The sequence below is a fragment of the Monopterus albus genome, unplaced genomic scaffold, assembly GCF_001952655.1.
Source record: "Monopterus albus unplaced genomic scaffold, M_albus_1.0 scaffold29.1, whole genome shotgun sequence".
Taxonomy (NCBI): Eukaryota; Metazoa; Chordata; class Actinopteri; order Synbranchiformes; family Synbranchidae; genus Monopterus; species Monopterus albus.
The window spans coordinates 2876379-2890107 of NW_018127909.1; the positions used below are offsets into that span (position 1 = coordinate 2876379).

At 43.2% G+C, this 13729-nt stretch overlaps 2 protein-coding genes across 10 annotated transcripts in view; both read right to left on the minus strand.

The window, feature by feature from the left end:
* dok7b (docking protein 7b) overlaps positions 1-1105 on the minus strand; it is a 29476-nt gene extending 28371 nt beyond the window's left edge. The window contains exons 1-2 of the mRNA XM_020596210.1: positions 543-1105; positions 404-449 (exon numbers count right to left, since the gene is read on the minus strand). Of these exons, the coding sequence (XP_020451866.1) occupies positions 404-449; positions 543-596 (100 nt within the window). The 5' untranslated portion in view covers positions 597-1105. The remainder of the gene's footprint in view (positions 1-403; positions 450-542) is intronic.
* A 7236-nt stretch (positions 1106-8341) lies between these two features.
* The window catches only part of rgs12b (regulator of G protein signaling 12b), a 46300-nt gene continuing 40912 nt past the window's right edge, over positions 8342-13729 (minus strand). For 5 of the 9 annotated variants that reach the window (XM_020596067.1, XM_020596068.1, XM_020596065.1 and 2 more), the window contains exons 13-19: positions 13322-13528; positions 12425-12498; positions 12175-12301; positions 11978-12074; positions 11754-11824; positions 10645-10816; positions 8342-10294 (exon numbers count right to left, since the gene is read on the minus strand). In XM_020596067.1, coding sequence (XP_020451723.1) covers positions 9705-10294; positions 10645-10816; positions 11754-11824; positions 11978-12074; positions 12175-12301; positions 12425-12498; positions 13322-13528 — 1338 coding nt within the window. In that variant the 3' untranslated portion in view covers positions 8342-9704. The remainder of the gene's footprint in view (positions 10295-10644; positions 10817-11753; positions 11825-11977; positions 12075-12174; positions 12302-12424; positions 12499-13321; positions 13529-13729) is intronic. The other 4 variants (XM_020596070.1, XM_020596071.1, XM_020596073.1 and 1 more) reach the window with 4 other exon arrangements.

Below are 13729 nucleotides of genomic sequence, written 5' to 3' on the forward strand. Positions count from 1 at the left end.
TTATGGTTTTGGTTGGAAGGCTTTCAAATAATTAACATTAGACCCAACTGACATTAAACCCACGCAGGATTTATATCCTGACACTTAATTTGAGGAGGGCAGCCAGCACTTGTACTTGTCTGCACTATTTAAATGTGATATTGGTCGATTAAATAATCTCACTCGATCAGTTCCACTGATGCGCTGCGTGACGGCACCCACCCCCACCCCACGTGTTAACGCGGGTACGTTACGCGTTCCCGTTGCGCACAGCCAAGGGATCAATTGGTAAGAAGTGATTAATTTAACTGCAGAAAATGAGATGAGATTAGTGCTGACTGATGGGGTGGATGATTGCGTAGCAGTGAATATGTGTAACACTGACTAGGAACGAGCTGATTATAAAGAGACGTTTGCCACATACCTGCGACCGGAGAAGGCTTCCTCAGTACGACCCACCGAGTCTTCCACTGTGAAGTTTGTAAAGAAACAATAACTCACAAAGTATATTCCTCTGGTTCGCGGAAGTAAAACATATTTCAAAGACAACGGGTGGTATTAACCTTTTTTCCTTCTCTAAACTTGACTTGTCCCTCCGCGACAACTGGATCCGTCATCTTCTGTCATGGTTCCGAACAACTCTGTGTGTGTGTGTGTGTGTGTGTGTGTGTGTTGTACCCCGCCTCTCCCCCAGTTCACAGAAAGGGACAGGGTCCGTTCTCAATATAGCTTTTACAGCCCAGGCCCCTCTGGCACACTGCATCCTCCCCCTCTCCCCGACAGTCAGACCACCGAGTCGGGCACAGACGCCATCCCCCGTGGGGCCCTGCCAACTTCACATCCCGTGTCAAGTGCACCTTGTTTACAACGGAGATAATTCGATTAAAACCGCACAGCTGTCGTGGCTTTCACTTAACTCATGCCACTGACTCTGAGCCGGGTGTTACACGGGGATTCATGCTGGTGAGTGGAGCCTCAGGTGTGTGTGGAAATCCATCTTAACCTGTAATCATGAGAACTGAGAATAATGCCAGTTAGTAGATTCAAAACGAGCTAATTACCTTTAAATCCCCAGTACACGAACGATTATACGAGATTACTATTTAAGAAAATACTTTATTATAAGATCATAAAAATGGACATTACAGGCAGCACTTGAAGAGAAAAGGGGACACAACAGTCCTGCTGCTTTTATTGGATGTATGATTCACTGACTGCTGCCTCTCAGCAATAAGGCCCAGGGTAAAGTGACATAGGTTTGACTCAGAGTTAGATGTATTGTGGCCTATTAGTCCATTCTTGGAGGCACAGCTGCGTTGAATTAACTAGCCAGTAGGTGAGTCAGGACACAGGACAACACTTGTCTCACTTAGTCTTTGCTTTACTGCATTCTTTTAAAAAGAGGAGGTGGAGAATTAGGCCCACCTACAACACCTGAACTCCTTTTTTAAGGTGGTGCCTCCGATAGTTTCCTATGGTTCCCTCAGTGTTTGCATTTAATGTTAACCCCGATTGTGGTCATGTTAAGCAGTTTTTAAATAACTTAAACTTACTTTAATACTGCTATAGTTTCTGTTGTTATTTTGCTGCCCACCACAGATTTTACATACAAAGATCAGTTTAATTTGTCCTGGTTAGTGCTACTCAGATTGTGAAAAAACTGTTGAGTCACTTTGTCTAATCTGAGAAAATAATTCTCATAATGTCACCAGGATCCTTTTTTTAACAGAAAGACTGGGGATGTGGTGTTTCCTAGACAGAGGAGGTCTAACAGAAGACTGTGAAATTGCATTATGAGAAATGTAGCCCCCGTGACCCCGTTCGGGACTCAGTGGTGTAGAAATGTAGCATCCAGTGTTTTAAAAGCTTGGCTCATACTGATGACTGAGAATAATATTGTTTCCACTTCCACTGCTTCATAGTTCCCAGACAAAAGTTCCCTGACTTTATGGAAGTGCAATAGGAAATTGCTGCACTGCCCCTTTAAAACACTGATGTTATATATTCATCTCTATTTATCAGCATGGGCAACCCAGGTAGTGATCGAGAAGGTATTGCTAAGTTAGTACAATGCTCTGTCCCAATTGCATACTACATTCTCTTTGCATACTGTATGTACATGTTGTAAATACCTTTACAGTTAGCATTCTAGAAAAAAACATTTACTTTATGAGGTAAGATATGAACTGATAGATATCAGTGAAACTGTGATTTAGGAATTTTTCTAAAGATTTACTAATACTTCTTTAGTTTGTTTTGGTTTCTGAAGTGTTCCTGGAGATGTTTCACCACCAACCACAACATGTTTGAATGTTTTTTCACAGTTCAGCAGCTTCTCCTTGTCCTCTGTGTACATCTGTGTACATTAGCATCTCATTCCAAACATGTTTCATTCTGCATTCTTTGTTAAAGTAGCAATACCACAATAATTACTCCAAATTACTTATCTGCTTATCTTATTATTGTAACCAGGTGGCAGATAAATGTAGTGAAGTTAATTAAATGTACTTGAGTAGAAGTATTAAACTGTATTTACAGTACTTGAGTAAATGCACTTCCACCACTACACAGTACATGCTGAGACTAAGTGTCGTATGGAATTTGGACACAGTTTGATTAGTCTCTGCCTGCCAAGTCTGAATAGCTGCCCTCAGCAGGGAGTTTGGGAGCAACTTCACAGTTGTTGACACTGCACCCTTTGCCTCAGCGCTAAACCCGGACCATGCTTCAGCTGCTGCAGGGACCATTAGTGTGGTCAGAGTCACAGAGACAAGACAGACTGTGAGTCAACGAAACATCAGGCTCCTCAAACAAATGTTGCTTTCACTTTACTGCGGCCTGTCTGCCCTTTGCCCTCTCTCTGCTCCGGCTGTCTCTTGGTTTTGACCATGGAGGGCAAGTCTGAAGTCTGGTACACTGCCGACCTCATCCTGCTGCCACGGCAACGCAGCTCCCAAGCCACGCCCTCCCACTTCCTGTCCATCTCCGAGCTATGAGATTGCCGGAGTTCTCGGGGCCCTCTGTGGGTTTGACTGGTGTCTTCTGGGTCAGAGGTGGCTTCAATTTTATCCAGATCCAGTGCTCGTTTTGTGTGGTTGGGTCGGGACGAAGGTGACTTGGATTTGCGACCTGACCGAAGAGGAGGCCGGGGTGGAGGTGGTGGAGGCGGAGGAGGGGGAGATGGCAAGGGATGAATGGGGTTGGAAGATGAAGTAGTTCTGCTGGGCATTTTGAACCCTCCTCCTCTTTCCTTCCCTCTCCATCTGTCTCTGTTTTTAGCTGGGGAACAAGAGACTGTTTTAAACTGAGAGATGGTGGAGGAGACAGATGGAGCAGACAAAAGACTCCCAGCCACTGCACACAACCCACATGCAACACAGGCAAGGAGCACTCACAGAAAAAAACAAAAGAGAAGCAGCAGTGAGGAATAAAGTAAAAACAAAAATAAGAAACTGGCACAATGTGAACCCAAGCTAGAAGATATCTCTATCCCTCTGTAAGTTTGTGTGTATGTGAAGAAGAGAATGAGAAATTAAGAACATTATTCACATCCTGTGAGTGACTGTTCACAGTCCCCTTCACAATACAGACTGCTGCCATCTACAGGCTGAGAGAACAAGAGACGCCGACAGCGACCGCTGGTTTGCTCACTCTGTTGTCTTGTGATGGTTATGTAACTTGGCCTTGAGATGTCTTGCTTCATGTTGTTATCTCAGTTTACTTTTAAATAGCTTTATTTTGCTTCTTAAATGTAAGTAAATGGATTTAAAGAGCAGGTGCTTTCCACAGCAGACATTTTGACAGCACAGGTGTCATTCATAATGAAAATGGTAACTTAGAATTAGTTAGTCATTACAGTTGCACCTGTGCTTCTCCTGCTGTGACAAGTTAAAACGTCTGCTGTGACAAATGCTTGTCTCAAACAAACAGTGAATGATGGAAATTGAGAGGCAGAGATAAAATACTTGTTCTCATTTCTGTTTTTAGCCATTTGGCTCAGACATTCATGACATTTCCATCTGCTCTACTTTACTATATAATATTAACATGCTTACACCTTGAATTAAGATAGTGAACATGGTAGCATTGTAATTGTGAGCTTGCTAGCATTTAGCCTTGTTGTGCCCAAGTTGAGCCTCACAGCTACATACAGTATGGACACCTACATGTTTGGTCCAAGTCTGGTGGATATATAGTAGATACAGTACCGTGTAATGCAGTATATTATGATGGATTATGTAGAAATACTGCTACTTGACTATTAAATTAGCTGATTTAGCATTGTATTCTTTTTTAAAGGATCTAAATTAATGCAACATGTCATATTCTACCTCCACATACATTTCCAATTAAGATTAACATTTTATAGGGTGATTCAGAATAGTTACAGAAAACACCATTTTTATGATGGAGCACATGACTTTAAAATTACATTATAAATAGTCAGTGTCATACAAAATGTGCATGTGCAGAGATTTAAGTTCTGCATGATATCACTCTAAATACTAATGCCTAATGTAAACATACCTTTATCTTATCCCTTGCTTTTTCAGCTTTGGATCCAACCTTTCAATGCATTTGCAGCCCTTTGTCCTTTGCTCTTTATACTGTCTTCAATTCTCTCTCTTCTCGGCGCTGTTTAATACAGTGCTAACCTAGTGCTGGTCTCCCTCTTTACAGTGCAAAAACAATAATGATCTCATTAAATATTTCACTACACTACATGATGATCTTCTGTTTGTACCAAACATTTAGTATGGAGATGTTTAAAGCCTCTGTATCTGCCTAGTGAACTAGCCAGATCCATGTAGCATATTGTTTAGCATGTTATGTTTGGAGAGGCCAACATGTAAAGTTAACATATAGAGTCTACAAACATTTAATAAAGCATCTTGGACCCCAAAACAACAGAAGACTCTAAAGGGGTGTGGCTGAGAAAGCCAGTGAGTAGTACTGAACCAAAATCAACTGACTGGAAGAAGTCCAGTCTTTAAAACGGGTGCTTCATTTTCCCACCAAAATCAACTGACTGGAATAAGTCTTTAAAACGGGTGCTTCATTTTCCTGGTGGTCAGCCTACATAAAAGATACAATCATTTCTAACATAATGGATAGTTTACTCCATTGCAAAGGCATTAAATGGGCACCCATTTTTGGACTGCAGTGTGTATGACTCAGGAGCACTTTCCCACATTTCTCCACCCTAAGGGCACCCATACAACACCTCCATCTCACCCCATTACAATGGCAATTCACAGGGCACTTCATCATGTTTCCTCACTTGTGAGGGTCCTTCACAGGGTCTGTCCCATTTTCTTCCACTGAAAAGGCACCCATGAGGGCACTTTATTCCAGACTGACACATACAGGGGCACTTCATCCTGACCTACTCATGACTAAGACACCCACCACAGACCTATGCTACAGTATGCTTTCTCCTTTCTGTAGCTAATATAGAGAGCATCTTATCAAGTTTGCTCTTTGCGGATTATAGGGCCAGTTACTTGTAGAGATTCTGGTGTGTTATGCTATTAGCAGTTAATGTAGCCTTGAACCACAAGCCTTAAGCAGAGTGGGCTACAGTGGTCCACACTCCCACATTTGTTCATTTTCAGAGTCTTTATACAACAATACTTGAGGCAATTAACCAAACTGTGGATGTCCTTGTGGAGCAACAAAAACCTGAAGTACTCCCCAAGACGTGCACAAAGAATCTGATGTGGAAAATCATTGGACTTCCCCCTTTCTGTCCCTGCACACCTCTGGTCCACCTACATAGGTGGTGCCACTTACTGACAGAACAGACCTCTTCTCAGGAATGTGCAGGCATGTGTGCACACTGTGCTTGGCTATCATCTCCCTGACACCGCTTTAGTTAGGCCTCCTGTACCTGTTAGGAGGATGCAAATTACAGTTTCCATTTTTATTAGAACAGGTATTTTGTGATATCAGATGATACTCAGCATAGCTCTGCCCAACTTCAACCCAAGCAGGACTCTAGTCAGCCAGATCAGTGATACACCTACAGTATGTGGCTGTGCAGAATCGTTATACCATAAAAGTGTAACTGTAGACTGCTGTGTAGTTCCTACTCTTCCAAAATACAAATAAATACAATACTTCAAATGAATGTTTTCAGATGCACTAAAGCACGTGCAAGTACATGGTCCAGTACTCAGTCCAGTAACTGGAGTACATCTGTTAGGGACATAAACCAGTGTGCTCCAGTTTGCTCTATAGCTCAGTCATAACAGGGGAAATTCTCTTTTCTGTCTCCCAGGCCTCCACTCCGTTCCTCTCTGCCTCTGCCTACCACGTCTTTAGTTTCTCTTCTCACCAGCAGATGGGGCTCCTTGAGATGAGACGCTAAAATATGCTGACGCACTGGGAGGCAATTATTTTGTTGGCTGGTGGAAATGGGCAATGATCCCAACAAAAGCCAGTGAATTGAGACACAGAGCCAAAACTGTTTTCGTATAACAGCTTTTGTGGATGAGGTTTTCCCATGCAATTACTGCAAAAGTAAGATAACTCACTGAAGCATGAAAATCAAAATCACACCCAGAGATTGTTTACTTTGGAGAAATCTCAGCACTTCCTTCATATTTAAATTATGATTTTGAACAAAATTTCACAGGACTTATGTATGACTAAACTTATTTAATGTCCCCATAAAGTTCTTTTGTAATCACCATCTGATAAATCCACAATACTACAAAGGGCTTGAGTATATACAGATATAGATCCTTTTTGTTTGTTAGTTTGTCATTTCCTATCTGTTTCCCCTGTGACGGCCAGTCTTTTGGTAAAACTTAAAACCCACACCCACTCAGACATCACTCAGAGAGTTTTTGGTGCTTGTGTAAGTGACGGGGGGAGAAAGTGGAACAAGCAAAATTATTTCTCTCTCTCTCACTGTTTCTGTACAGATATGATTTGGTTAATTATATGCACCGTTAAATACAATGTGTTGCTGCTGTCATCACATGTCAGTCGCAGAGGAAATGCAAACACAACAAACAACACTGGAGAATTATTCTGATGAAAATGGTTACAAAATAAAATCATCATGTGATGCAAAACACAAACACACAGATGAAGAAGCCCTGTGTTTGTATGCAAGCAAACGTGTGAAAGAGAAAAGGTACCTGTGTGTGTGTGTGCATATATATGAGGATGAAATAGAATCTAGTTCTGTATGTGAGCTACCGAAGAGTCCAGCATGACAAAGTTTGCCTAACAAGGCCTTGAGTAGAGGAGAACCCATGCATAACTAATAGCCTAGCTCCCCCCAAGCGCTTTTGTACTGAGAAACAAAAACCCTGTCCTGCACACACACACACACACACACACACACACACACACGCACACAGAAGATAGAGCAGAGAGAGGAGAGGAATATCAAGTAAGATAAAGGGGAGAGAGGATGTACAGATGGAGTGAGGTGGACAAAGGTCAAAAACAAAAGAAAAATAAACTGGAGAAATGTCTCTGGTTTTCTTAGGTTCTTAACATTTCAGCTAAGGTGGCAATTGATCCGAAGTCTAAAATCTGGGTCTGATAACCTGAGATAATAGCAATGTTAGCTAGGACGGTTGTTCACAGTGGTGGAACAAGTATTCGGATCCTTTACTTATGCAGCAACTTAAACAACAATATAAAATACATGTAATAGCGAAGCTGATTTCAACTGTACTGTTGGTTAATGTAATCTGTTACTAACTGAAGGCATCAGATAAATCTAGTGGAGTAACACGTACATATCTCATTCTGAAATATCATGGAGTGTAGGGGGCAGACATAAAAGTACTTCAAATGTATGTAAGTACAGTGCTAGCTGCCATCTGTGCCTCTCATGTGTTAACCATTACATTCAAGTTACAGAGCTTCCCAAGATATCACGAAAATCAATCAAGACAAAATCATACACTGATATATATTGGTTCATGTTGGACAAATGTACAAGGAGATAGGTCATTTCTGTTTCTTAGATTGTGATTAGGAAAAAGATAGCCACCTAGCGAACCAGTGTTAAGTGTTGCTAAATGACCTTCTGAGTTTTCATTCTGGTTATTTTTGTACAGTCGGACTCATTTCTTAGTGACTCAAACAGTGACAACACATGAAAGGCATAGTACAACAGAGTACTGGAGTAAATGTGTTTAGTTACATTTCACCACTCATTAATCCTCTTTTAACCTCAGAGGAAACTGCATCTAAACACTAATCCCAGTTCAGAGAGAGCGAGGACAAACGTGAGGCGTGCACACTCCTGACACACAAAGTGAGGAGAAGAGAATCAATCAGATATCAGAGAGTCTGAGAACAGAAAGGAGGCCGCTCACACGAGACTCTGCAGAGTTCAACCTCTAAAACATTTATTTTTCTATGTACAGACAATACAGTCAACTGAACAGAACAGAGAAGTGATTTCTATTGTGACAAGTGAAGAAACAGCGTGGATGCACTGCAATTCAACAATGGCTACAGCAATATGGTGGTTTCAAACGGTGGAGTATATACAAATTAATACTTTTAACTGATGTTAAAATGAAAAGCATGTGAGATAAATTAAGGTTTTCTTGAGAATATAGTCCAGGATTAAGTAACAATAAAACCCTTTAAAAATTGAAACGATTTGACTTCATAGTCCAATTTTTCCAGCTAAGACCCCACAGGGACAGACACTTAGGAACACTGCTGAATTGCTACACTGTAAAAAGAAAAGAAAAGAAAACAAACAAAACAGATGCAGCTCTGTGATGTAGTGTAGAGTAGTAAAACAAAGATGGTAAAAAGAAAACTGATCATGTCTGCTCGGTGCCAAAGTTTCATTTGGTCACAGCGTGAGACTGCGAGCTTGTGAAGTCGCTATAGTCTTAGTTTTCACAGGAGACACAGGAAGTGCCTGAGGAAAGAGAACAGTGGTGGAAACAGAGTGTACTGTGCTCGAGATGATAAAGAACAGCTGAACAAACATGTGCATTCGTGGCGCTGTAGCATACATATATTTGTATTTAACACGTGATCCGACAAAAACCGCTCTGGCAACTCCAGCAAAACAGACATTCTGAGGTTAAAGAAAGCAGGGAGAGAAAATGATTTGTAAAAATAAGTAAAGATGTGTTAAGTCTTGTTTGTAATTGGCTAAAGTGCATTTGTTAGACTGTGTACACTAGGTCGGGTGGGGAGTTCCTGGAGGACGGAGTTGGCGCTGGCATCACTCATTCCGAGCTCATCCTCAAACTTGTGTCTCCAAAGAAAAATCCACAGCAAGTCCATTCAGAAGTTCACAGATACACACCATGCAACCAAATGACAAGTTCTGTCTGAGCCCAGTGCATCTATTTTCCTCCCTTCATATGCCGGACCTATTTTAGTATACGGCTGTTGTTGACTTACAGCAGATGCTGGCCTGAAGGTGGCGCACACATCACATTAGTTTGGCTAAATGAACCCTTATTTGATTGTATGTGATAAAAGTCCCAGTTTTCTGTGTCCTTATGTTAGTTACTGTATTTTCACCTGTAAATCTGGGATTAAATGTTGCAGTGATTGTCTTTAGACTACAGAATGTCATGTACCACTAAGCTGAATGAAGGAAGCGAGGAGATCTGGATGCATTCTGGGCCAGTGAGGAACTTCACACTGACTTTAGCGGGAGTCCAGTCCCGCTCACAGCCAGCTGAAGGAAAAAAGGTGAAAGTTCACAAGTTTCAGAGAGTTCACACGGGGGAAGTACCTGAGCTAGGCTGACCGTCCTGTGCATGTTGTTGGGCTTGGCGGTGGGGTTTGCATGGTAGGGCTGAGGGAGTGACGTAGTTGAGGCTGGGGCTATTAATGTCCCCCTCTCCTATTAGAGTCAGATCAGACAGGCTGTCCTCCTCCAGCATCTGCACAGATTCTCCCCTGCCACGATCCTGGAGGAGACCATGCTGGGCGCCTTGGGATGGGTGGATGGGGGAGATGGTGTCAGGAAATGGAGGAGGTGCTCTGGGTCTCCTCCCACCCCTGTTCTCAGTGCCAAGCGCAGAGTCCAAGCTCTGGGACTGATGACTCGCGCTGAGCAAGTAGCTGCCTCCTCCCCTGTCGGTGCTGTTCGCCTTATTGCCCCGGCGACCGCTGCCGTCACTGGGGTTAAAGGAATTGGGGGTGGAGCAACTATGCTGAGTGTCGTATGGAAGAAGCGCAGCCTGGTCGGTTGCCACTGGCGACAGGCGTAGAAAGTCTGGGAGCTGCAGGTTGCTTTTGTTTAGCAGGCCTCGCTGGTCGTCTGCTCGGTTGCTCTGAGCTTTGTATATGAGGTCGAAGAACTCTGTAGGCACGAGCACACAAACACACACACACACACACACACAAGAGAAACGTGTACATACACGCATTTGCACACACATACACCCAAATAAGTAATTACCCAAAATCACATCTTGAAAAACAGTGAAACACTTTCATTGTAATTCAGAAAACATGCAGCAGAGGGTGTGTATTAATCAGTTAGACAAGTCAAAGCTACATTCAGTGTGAGTAGGGGTGACTGTGCTACTTCTAGCTAGCTTTGAAAGCACTTGATGCTGCTTCTGCAATACTGCAGACAGGCAAAAGGTTAGTGTGTTCACAGCAATAGCTACAGAAACTAGAGAGAGAGGGAGGTTGATCAGTCTTTACCTTCAGCTTCAGCTATATTAATCTTTTTCTGCTTTCTCTTCTCTGGAGCCTTATGGAGAGAGACAGAGTGGTTGGGTAAGGGCTGGCTGCTTGTGTCAGGGCTGGGCCCAGCCTTCCCGTTTTCCCCATGGGGGTGGGCTGGACCGGTTTTCCCTGATGGCCTGTCCTCCCCCTGGGGGCCACAAGGAGAGCGGAGCGGGGCATTAGAGCCCTGATGACTCATGGTGGTGCATGTATGGGCACAAGTAATGACAACACTGATGCTACTGATGGTGAGGAGGGTGGCAAATTATAAATAAGAATTGATGGGGAGATGTAGAGGGGCACAAGAGAGCTGTTTTAATGGGCTGTTTGATCCCATTTTAATGGGATCAAAACAAATATGCTATGAAATTGTATATAATTAGGTTTTAAAAATGTTTGGGTTTCTTGAAATAATTACACTACAACATATAATTTATAAATTAAAAGAGAGGAAGGATGTACCAGTCAGAGAACCACAATGTCCGACACTGTGTGTACGAAGCATCACCAACATGTAGGCTAACAACACACACCACCACACCAGATGGACCAACTTTCTACTAATAAAAGTTGCACTACTGCTGCTGAGGTGAAAAAAGGCTGGTTTAAACAAAAGATTCTTCCAGAATCAACCAAGGAATCAATAAATGACCATTCCTGGTGGTCTTTAATAACAAGAAAACCCCAATAGCAATCTACAGTGCTACTGCCACCACCAGCTACATCCCTAGAAGGAGCCGCTGTGACACAGCCAGTGCTGCGAGCCTTGGGCGTATATATCACCTGGCCAGAGGGGATGTTATGGAAGAGAGAGAACCAGCAAACCAGAGAGGAAGGCATACAATGCTTTCGGCCACAGGCAGACCACGACATCTTGACTATCGGCCCCACAGCAACAGTGCACATAAATACAGTCACACACACAGCCCGATCACTGCACAAGACACACAGTGCACCTGTGCACCTTTAAAACACAGTGCAAAAAGACACTTAGTAGCGTGACACTGTCAGTTATGACGTGAAAACATTTGGTGAGTTATAGAACATTCCAAAGCAGGAAGAAAATGGGATTTGAGGAGTCTTACTGTTGTTGACTGGTTTCTGTTTGCTGAGGCTGGGCCGTGACTCTTAGAGGGAGCTCCTTTCTGTTTGTCTGCTGAAGGAAAGACATGAGCACATTTTGAGACGCTGATACAAAAAGGATCATAAATTAGACAGCAAAGCAAACACAGTGACTATGTTCATCACGCAGACAATGAGACACACCAGCCAGTATTTGTTAATGACAGAAAGTGCATGTGTTGCTTACCTTTTCCAAGACTATGTTCTGCTATATCCAGCACCACTCGCAACCCATCCAGATTGGAAATAGGAAGACCTAGATCTAAAGGCTCTGACTCCCCACTCTGCATCAGACAGACACACACATATTTGATAAGTGTTTGAGCTCATCCACTGCCTGTCTATTTCTGTTATCTACAGGCAGCCGGGACGAGGGGGACTTACGATGTGTGCCACCAAGTCAGAGAGGTGCAGGCCATATTTGGCAACCACAGGCCTGAGGACTTCAGTCACAGGCTTGGTGGGTTTAGCTTTTAAGCCCACAGAACGGTTAATAGGAACCAAGTCGAGTCTGGAGAAATGGACAGAATGAAAGTTTTCTGTGGAAACGACACCAGTGACCCACTGAAAGCTTATTCTGATATTTCATAATGGACAGAATAAAAGAACTGTTCATGACTGTAAGTTACTGTACCTGAAGAGAGTGCGCTTTTCTAGTCGGAGGTCCCGAGAGCACAATGTCATACAGTCTTGGTCCAAAACTAGTGGCTAAGAGAGAAGCAAAATCGATTTGTTGTGAAAAATGTCCACCTGCAGAAGTTACACAACCTTCATACCACTGAGTCCCAGTGGCACAGCTACACAATACCTTTGAGTTGAAAAGAATCAAAAAGGACAAAACAGCAACAATTACTGCTCAGACCTCTGCCTGATATGAAATGCTTCTTTCTGGGTAGTTACAATCATCAGTCATCAAAGCTGCATTAAAACAGTTTTTAGCCACTTGGGGGCAGAACTCAACAAGCTCATATAAAACTGAAGATCAGACACATCTGACATCTTGTGCCTCATAAAGTCGATATGACTACTGTGTTATTGTCTGTCTGAGCTGCAAGAGGGAACCCAAACAATAACCATAAACCAAAGCAATGACCTAAAAGACACTAAGGGCCAATTCATGCACTTTGCATACTGTCGCCCAGACAACCTTCTGTATGGCGATGTTCTGGTACATGTGTTGTCAGGGTTTTTTTGTTGAGTGAACCGTCTGCATGGACACAAACGTTTGACCTGAGCACGGAAATCTGGACAGAGTCCGCCCTGACCCTCACAAACCTGGAAGATTTGCGTCACCGGAACGTAGCAAATGCAAGGATGCAGAAAGCATGAATTGACCTTAGAGGCTCCACACAACTTAAGGGAGCTGCAGAGTCAGGTGATCATTCACATCAGGTTGTTATATGACCCACTGTTCATTAAAAAATGATCATTGTAGGTATAAACCCTTATTAACAGATATTGTGAAGCAAGCAAAATGATCCAGATAATCTTGTTGTTTGAAGGCAAAATCTAGACATTGCTGGTGTTATACCTTCTCCCCTCCGACCAGGAAGAGGTCAACAGCTGCCAGGTTAATGCAGAGCCTCTCACAGAGGCCCAGCAGCAGATCCCTGATGGACAGCCCGGCCCTCAGTGGCACAGAGCAACATGAGCCGTCCGGCAAGCTTATGTTACACTGCCTCAAGGGGGCGCTGCTCCCTCCTCGCTCTGTTGACGCTGAGCCATGGGAAACATCACCCTGGAGGAAGAGAGCAGAGACAGAGCCAGGGGAAGGGGAGAGGAGATAAGAATGTGAGGGGAGGGTGAAAACAAGAGAAACAACAGAGAAGGGTGGGTCAAGCAGAGGAAAAATGATTTGTCTGTGGAGTTATACTTAAAGCAGATGAATTAAATCAACCGAGAGGAGCAGGGTGAAGATACAGCTGCTCCATGCTGACAT